Source organism: Aythya fuligula, chromosome 21, assembly GCF_009819795.1.
Source record: "Aythya fuligula isolate bAytFul2 chromosome 21, bAytFul2.pri, whole genome shotgun sequence".
Taxonomy (NCBI): Eukaryota; Metazoa; Chordata; class Aves; order Anseriformes; family Anatidae; genus Aythya; species Aythya fuligula.
The window spans coordinates 5456750-5465149 of NC_045579.1; the positions used below are offsets into that span (position 1 = coordinate 5456750).

General features: G+C 56.0%; 1 protein-coding gene across 1 annotated transcript; it reads left to right on the top strand.

Annotated features, from left to right (window-relative positions):
- The first annotated feature begins 6187 nt into the window (after window positions 1-6187).
- HES4 (hes family bHLH transcription factor 4) lies at window positions 6188-7637 on the top strand. Its single transcript, XM_032201460.1, is given in 6 exon segments — window positions 6188-6322; window positions 6483-6578; window positions 6672-6759; window positions 6923-7369; window positions 7372-7442; window positions 7444-7637. Coding segments are annotated over 6 exon segments (882 nt in total). The 5' UTR covers window positions 6188-6211; the 3' UTR covers window positions 7513-7637.
- Window positions 7638-8400: the final 763 nt, after the last annotated feature.

Consider the following 8400-nt stretch of genomic DNA (forward strand, 5'->3'; position numbering starts at 1 on the left):
ATTTTATTATTATTATTATTATTTTATCTCCCCAAATATTTTTTTCAGCGACCAAATAAAACCTTCCAGCCCTTCGGGGATGCAAGCAGCCCTTGCTGCGGGTGCTGGTCAGGGCTCCCAATGCCTCAGTGCACGGCTTTAAAGGCATTTCTGCGCTCTTGTGGATTAGTGACCCATTCTAACAGGTCTCCATTGACCGGGAGCGTGGGTCTCTCAAAGAGTCCATTGGATGCAGCTTACAAAAGACTTTAGCCGGAGACGAAGAGTTTACAAAAAAGTTTGTAGGAAACCGTGGAGTCCTTTTAAAAGAGAATAAACTGCCACTGCTGTGTCTGGGCCGAGTTAATCTGATTAGGCCAAGCTCATCAACAGCCCCGCTGAAAGGAGCGAGGCGGGGGGAGAGCAGGCTGGGGACAGCCCCGGAGGAAAACCGGGCACCTTTTTAGCAGAGAAGTCAAACAAAACCCATTGTGGCCGAGCACGCCTGCCTACAGATGGCACAATGACAAATCTCTGCACAGGCAGAGCAAATATCATCGGTGGCTTGGTGGTGGCGGTGCTGCTTCCCCAGGTATGGGAACGGACACTTCATGAGATTTAAGGAAACCAAAATGAAAGGGGCCACGGAATACCACGGATAATGGGCCTGGCTGGTGGGGTGGCACAGGCCGAGGAAGTTCACCTTCTCTGCATTAAACCTGGAGGAACAGGAAGCCCTAACGCACATCATTTACGGTCCCAGGTCCCTTAGGGTAGCTCTGGTGGGAAGCGCTGCAGGCCCCATGCTCCATCGCCACCCGCTCCCAGCTGCCCCAGGCAGCACAGAGGCACTGAGGGTTTGCAGCCAGCTCCTTACAAACCCAGCTTCTGACGCTGCTCAGCGCCGTAAAACCTCCAGCCCTAGGCAGCTGTGCAGTGATGCATGGAAGTCAATGCACTTGTGCAACGCACTTGCACGATGTGCTTGTACAATGTATTTGCATGATGCACTTGCACGATGCACTTGCACAATGCATTTGCACGATGCACTTGCAAGATGTGCTTCTACAATGCATTTGCACGATGCACTTGCACACTGCTCTTGTACAATGCACTTGCACGGTGCTCTTGCACAATGCATTTCCATGGTGCTCTTGCACAATGCACGTGCATAATGCAGCCCAGAAACCCCTGCCTGCTGTTTTTTTTTGCCTTCCCCTTCTCTCCAGACTTCTCCACAACTTCAGCCCTGGACTTTTGACCTGGGAAAGCATCAGGATGTGCAACCAACCCACAAACCCTCGGTCCTGCTGCACCTGCCCAGCCGCACCGCAGGGCTCGGCCCCACGGACCTGGCTTCACCTGAGGCTGTGCAGGGCCAGGCAGAAGCTCACTTCAAGATATTTACTCTGGGCAAAGCCAAAACCCTAATTAAATGTCCCATCAGAAAGTTATGCCACCACCATCACCTTCCCAGGAGACGTTTTAGGCTCTAGATTTGGAGCAGCCAGCGCTGCGCCCGGGCTCACCGTCGGCAGCTCCTCAGCCCATATAATTAAGAACAGTATCAGCGGAAGGCATGTAAGGAGATTTTCTCCCCAAGGCCACCTAATACAGATGTAATTGACTCTATTTTCTGCTTTCTGCACACGGATTGCCGCGGCTCAGCCCCTATTATCCGCCGACAAATGAACAGGACCCCGCTGAAAGGGACCTCTCCAGCCCGCGCCGGGCGCAGAGAATGGAGCGCCGGGGCTGTGTTAAATCTGGACACAACGCGGCTCCGCTCCCCCCCTTTTCATCTCCGCCGCCTTTTCAAGATGTTTTCCAGCGGAGGGTAAGTCAGCAAATCTCCGTGCTCGGGCGGAGCGCTGGCACTTGCTGGAGAAGGGAACATCTGTCTCCATCAGCTGGGCTCTTGTGCCGCCGCCGCCGCACTCCCGAAACCGGGGCGAAGCCCGCAGGAAGGATTTTTTGTGTATTTTTTTTTTTTTTTTTTTTTTTTCCAGCACGCTTGCAATTTCCTTTTGCAAAAATTTCCAAGGGCGGGGAAGGAGGAAGGGAGGCGAGAAAAGAAATTAAAACCCATTTTTGCCTGGCGGTGAAAAGAGGCCCGGGGAAAAATCTCCATTTCTAAGGCTGCAAAAATCCCCGCCGCTGCCTTCCCCCCCCCGAAGGATGTCCTCACCAGCAGCAGGCACGGGGTTTTGTGGTTAAAATCATCGTTAATTTTCTCAGAAATATCCTTGCTTAGAGCTGGGAGAGCCCCAGCTTTTCCTCGGAGAGCAGGAGCTGCGCATGGCGAGCGGCGGACACAAATGAGAGGTTTCCCCAGCTCCCTTTTTGGGGCTGTTTGGGGGGATTTGGCGAATCCTCCGAGCCCCGGTAATTAATTTCGGCTGAGCTGCGGAGGGACAAAAGAGGCCGGGCAGGGTTTGAAAAGGCTGCTGGGGGGCAGCAGGCTGCAATTTGTTACACATTAGGGGCTGCCAAAGGACCCCCTCGCGCCCCGCCAGCCCTAAACGTCTTCATCTCCCCTCTGCCCCGCTACCCACAGCCCTGTAGGACAGGGGGACGATGGCAGGGGATAAATCGGGGGGAAATCCAGCAGGATTAGAGCCCGAGCCCTGGGCAAACAGGAGCTGGAGGGGTGGCCCCCAGCCCCAGCTGGCCGCCCCGACAATGCCCTGCGCAAACGGGGCCGGGGCCGCACGCGGGAGACAAAACCCCGCCATCCGGGGGCCTTTTATGAGCTTTTTTTTGTTGTTGTTTTCTTCCTTTTCCTTTTTTTTTTTTTTTTTTGAGCCGGGCTTGCAGATCCGAGGAGCCGGGCTGTAATAAAGTCGGGTTTAGGGATCAAAGGGGGCCGGAGATCCCGCGAGCATCCGGGCTGCGAGCGCTGTGTCCTCCTCTGCCCCCACCCAACACGAATATTAGGGCTAATCACCCACCCCACAACGCCTGCGTAGGGTGGAAAGAGCCTGTAAGCTGCTTTTTTTATTTATTTAATTTTTAATACGTGTATGAACATGAGGGATTTGGGAGGGCTCAAGGTGAAATCTACAGGCCGTGCCCGGGTAAGGATCTCGGGGACTTTTCACCCCAGCTTTCGGATGGAAAATCCCCGCTCTCCATCCCGAGATGCTTTCAAGGCTTTCCCTTTCCCAGTGCACGCTCGGTGCTGCAAACTGGGAAAGCAAAACCATGGCAAGCCAGAGCGGTGCCGAGCACGAGATGCACCATTTCTGTGATTTCTGCCTTATTTCCAATTTCTGCATTCCCCATCTGTGCTTTCTGCTCCTCCAGCATCTCCTACGGACCTTGCACACGAAGGCAGAGCTTTGCACGAGCAAGGTTTGCAAGGTCCAGGACGGAGCAGAGGTGCAGGGGAGGCGAGAAGCTTTCCGAGGAGGGGTCTCCGTGCCCTCCCCTCCGCATTGCTCCCACCCCCGAGCAGCAGGGAGCAGCAAACCTGCTGCAAACAACACCTCCAAGTGCTCCATGCCCACCTTGGGGCTGGTTCTGGGGAGGTGCTGAGCAGCTGGGTGCAGCTGCTTTATTTTGTAAAATACTACAAAACAGGACCTGAAGGGAAAAATCCTGCCCTCTGCAAGCCACTGGAGCATGCACCACACTGCAAGGCCAGCAAAGGGCAGGGCCAGGGCCTCGTTTCCCCCCCCAGACCCTAATTAAGGAGCAGCCCCAGCTGCTCCCAGCACCGGGTCACGTTATTGCCCCCAATATTCAGGGGATGAGGAACGCAGCTCCCAAACAGCTTCCTCCCTGTTCCGGGAGGCTTTTGCAATCAACCTTTGGCTCCAATTTGTAACCACAACTTTATCTACAGGCTGACTTCAGTAGGAACAAGAGGTGGTGCAAGGCAAGAAAACTTCCCAAAAATACCATTCCTGGGGCAGGGCCAGCTCCTGGCTTCTTCCAAAGGTGCTTTCGGACCCGAGAGGCTCCCCCAGGTCTTGCTGAGCACGTTTGAAGCCTGAAGACTTTGGGAATTCGAGGAGAAAGGCAATGCATCGTGGCAGGGGTACAGCATGACAAAAATGCTCCTAAGGTGTCACGTGGAGAAGGATTCACCGCTCCCGGCCCGGGGGTTGCACCACTGGGTGTGGATTCAGTTGGAAAACCACTCGTTTCATGTTATTTTTTTAATTGCAATCACGCCATTAATGCATCCTGCATTAACTGCCCAAGGAGGGGCACTGTTTTTGCTGCTGGTTATTTCCTCACGCTATTCCTACACGAGCCAGGGAGGTTGCACAAAGGGCTGTGCTGTGTTTTGTTGCTCTCAGGAGGAAGCAGATCCCCTTTTTGGATGGAGGAGCCCGAAATAAATGCGTTTTGCTGTCTACAGGAGGATGAGCAGCGAGGAGTGCAGTGATTGCAGGGGTTTTTGTGTGGTTTAACGTGAGAGCAGGCGATGCTGCTGCCCCTGCGTGGAACGGGTGGGAAAGGGATGGAGCTGGTGCCAAAAAGGAGGGGGCTGGTAGGAAAGAGGGGTGGAAGTGGTAGGAAAAGGGATGGAAGTGTAGGAAAAAGGAATGGAAGTGGTATAAAAAAAGGGATGGAAATGGTATTAAAAATGGGTGGAAATTGTTTTTTTAAAAAAGAGACAGAACTGGCGTAAAAAGGAGATGGAAACAGTATAAAAAGGTGGATGGAAGTGGCATAGAAAAGGGATGGAACTGGCATAAAAAATGGATGAAAATGGTATAAAAAATATGGAACTGGTATAAAAAAGGATGCAAGTGGCAGGAAAAGCAGCAGTGGGTGCCCTGTGCCCGTTACCCATTGCATGGTACTCAGTGCATGGTGCTCTTTACCTATTGCACGGTGCCCATTGCACAGTGCTCATTACCCCTTGCACAGTGCATGGTGCTCATTACCTGCTGCATGGTGCTCGTTACCCCTTGCACAGTGCTCAGTGCTCATTACCTATTGCACATTGCCCACTGCACAATGCTCATTGCCCCTTGCATGGTGCACATTACCCATTGCACAGTGCATGTTACCCTTGCATGGTGCTCGGTGCTCACTACTCCTTGCACAGTGCATGTTGCCATTGCATGATGCTCATTGCCCATTGCACGGTGCCCATTACCCCTTGCACGCTGCTTGTTACCCTTGCATGCTGCTCGTTACCCTTGCATGGCGCTCATTACCCATTGCATGGTGCCTGTTACCCCTTGCATGGTGCGTGTTGCCCATTGCACGCTGCTCGTTACCCTTGCACAGTGCCCGTTAGCCCTTGCACGGTGCCCGTTACCCTTTGCATGGCACATGTTACCCTTGCACGCTGCTTGTTACCCTTGCACGCTGCTCATTACCCATTGCACAGTGCTTGTTACCCCTTGCACGGTGCATGTTACCCATTGCACACTGCTCATTACCCATTGCATGGTGCCTGTTACCCCTTGCACGGTGCCTGTTGCCCATTGCACGGTGCCTGTTGCCCATTGCACGGTGCATGTTATCCATTGCACACTGCTCGTTACCCTTGCATGGTGCCCGTTACCCCTTGCACGGTGCATGTTACCCTTGCACGGCGCTCATTACCCTTGCACGGTGCATTTTACCCCTTGCACAGTGCATGTCACCCCTTGCACGCTGCTCATCCCCCTTGCACGCTGCCCGTTCCCCTTTCCCGCCGCCGGCTGCTCCCTGCCCGCCGCCCGCTGCTCGCTGCACGGCGCCCGGCGCGCGCCCCGGTGGGCGTGGCCTCCCCCCGCGGGCCGCCGGGCGCGCGGCGGCACGTGCTCCCGGCGCCGGGCGGCCAAGGGCGGGGCCGAGCGCCGCCCGCTTGATTGACGGCCGGGCTCCCCGCCAGCCAATCGGCGGCGCCGCCGCCGCCCTCCCGCCTCCGATTGGCCGCCCACCGCCCGCCGCCCGCCGGCCCCGCGTGGCCCCGCGCGCGCCGGGCGGCCTCCCGCCAAAGGGCGGGCCGCGCGCGCGCGCGCGCGTGACGCCCCGGCCGGCCAATCGCAGCGCCCGCTGCCAAGCGGCGGAGGGGGGGGGCGAGCGGGGGAGAGGGGGGGGGAGGCGATCCGCGCTGCGATTGGTCGGCGGCGCTGTGGGAACGGCCGCGGCGGCGGTTTCCCACGAATGGGGAGCGGGCGGCGGGTATAAAAGGCAGGGGGGGAGCCGGGAGCCGCCACTCCCGGCCCCGCCGCTGCCGCCGCCGGAGCTCCGCGGTGCCGCCGCCGCTGCCCGCAGCGCCATGCCCGCAGACACGGGCCCGGAGAAGCCCACCGCCTCGCCCATCGCCGGGGCTCCGGCCACCGCTAGCCACACGCCGGACAAGCCCCGGAGCGCCAGCGAGCACCGCAAGGTAAATGGCGGGGCCCGGCCGGCGCGCAACGGAGGTGGATGGCGGCGAGCAGGCGGCCGTGCTGAGGTCGGTGCACGGGGAGGGGGGCGAGCGGCGTGAAAAATTAATTAATGAGGGGGTGAGGGGAGGCTTCAGGCACCAACCGAGGCTCTCCCCGCAGTCCTCCAAGCCCATCATGGAGAAGCGGCGCCGGGCGCGCATCAACGAGAGCCTGGGGCAGCTGAAGACGCTGATCCTGGACGCGCTGAAAAAAGACGTGAGTTTGGGGGCTTTTTGGGGTGGGAACGCAGAATCTGGAGGGTTTAGGGGTGAGGAGGAAAGGGGGCTGACGGCTGCTGTCGTCCCGCAGAGCTCGCGGCACTCCAAGCTGGAGAAGGCGGACATCCTGGAGATGACGGTGAAGCACCTGCGGAACCTGCAGCGGGCGCAGATGACGGGTGAGCACCGAGCCCAGCATCCCTCCCACCCCCCTTTTTATTTTTATTTTAGGGAGAAAAAACCCCTTTTGAGGGTTTTCCGGTGGAGCTGGGTGGCTGTCCGCACCCCGCAGCCGCTCACCAAGCCGCCCCCTTTTTTTTTCTTCATTTTTTTGCTTTGCAGCCGCCCTCAGCGCCGACCCCACGGTGCTGGGTAAATACCGGGCTGGTTTCAACGAGTGCATGAACGAGGTGACCAGGTTCCTCTCCACCTGCGAGGGGGTCAACGCCGACGTCCGTACCCGCCTGCTCGGCCACCTCTCGGCTTGCTTGGGGCAGATCGTGGCCATGAATTACCCCCCACCACCTCCACCTCCTCCTCCGCCCGCCGGGCAGCCGGCGCATCTGGCACAGCCTCTGCACGTCCAGCTGCCACCCGCCGCCGGAGCCGTGCCCGTGCCCTGCAAGATGAACCCCGCCGAAGCCTTGTCCCCTAAGGTTTATGGGGGTTTTCAGCTCGTCCCGGCCACCGATGGCCAATTCGCCTTCCTCATCCCCAACCCAGCCTTCCCACCCGGCTCCGGACCCGTGATCCCGCTCTACGCCAACGCCAACGTCCCCGTGTCTACGGGAGGAGGATCGGGGAACGCATCCGCCACCCCGTCGGCATCCCCGGTGCAGGGCTTGACATCATTTGGGGGCAGCATTGTGCCGGCGTCCCAGGCGGGGAGCCCCGTGGCAGAGCGCAGCGAATCCGTCTGGAGGCCTTGGTGACTTGCCCAGAGCAAAAAAAAAAAAAAAAAATAATAAAAAAATATAAAAGGCACGGAACTCTGCTTGGCTCCGTTGTATGGAGCCCTGTTATGCTCGGGTTTTTCTTTTTTTTTTAAAAAAAAAAACATAAAACAGAATGGAGGATTTTAAGAAAAAAAAAAGGACCTCGATATGAACGTGCTATTTATTATTTTCAGAGGTTGGGATCTCGACTTGTATTTTTACTCCTTTGAAATGCCTTTATTTGAGATACGTTTTTTAAGAAAAAAAAAAAAGAAATAAATGAGAAATAGTTTTGTAACAAATATTCGAGAAGTATAATGCCAAAGTTGTTTGTACCCCGTTTGTCTGTGTGTGTGTTGCGTGCCTGTGTTGGAGACTTCCAAAAAAAAAAAGAGAAAAAAAAAAATGCAGGTGTTTAAATAAACTCTTTGAAATAGATTTTTTTTTTCCTCCTTTTCATTTAGCAGGGACAAAGCTAATCCTCAGGAGGGGGGGAAAAAAGAAGTAGGAGCAAACTTTATGGCCTTAAGTAAGGCTGTTGGAAGGGATTCCTGCAAGAGATAGAGGGGAGGAATGGGGGCGGGGGTCTGGCCCTGCTGAAATAGCACCAAAAAAAAAAAATTCCTAAAACTGCCCTTGGAACCTGAGCAATGTACGACCCCAATACCACTGAAATAACTCTGCTTTTAGGATTTTTTTCTGCTTTTAGGGTTTTTGCTCCTGTTACCTCTTTTCAGGGCTTGGTGGGGGGGTGCGCAGAAGTTACTATCCTGCCCACAAAAGAGGCAGGAGAGTCTGTCCCCATTGTGAGGAGGGTAATTAGAAGGTATAAAGGGTCTCATCGAGTATGCAGCGGGCTCTTTGGGAAGTTGGGAACCCTATTGA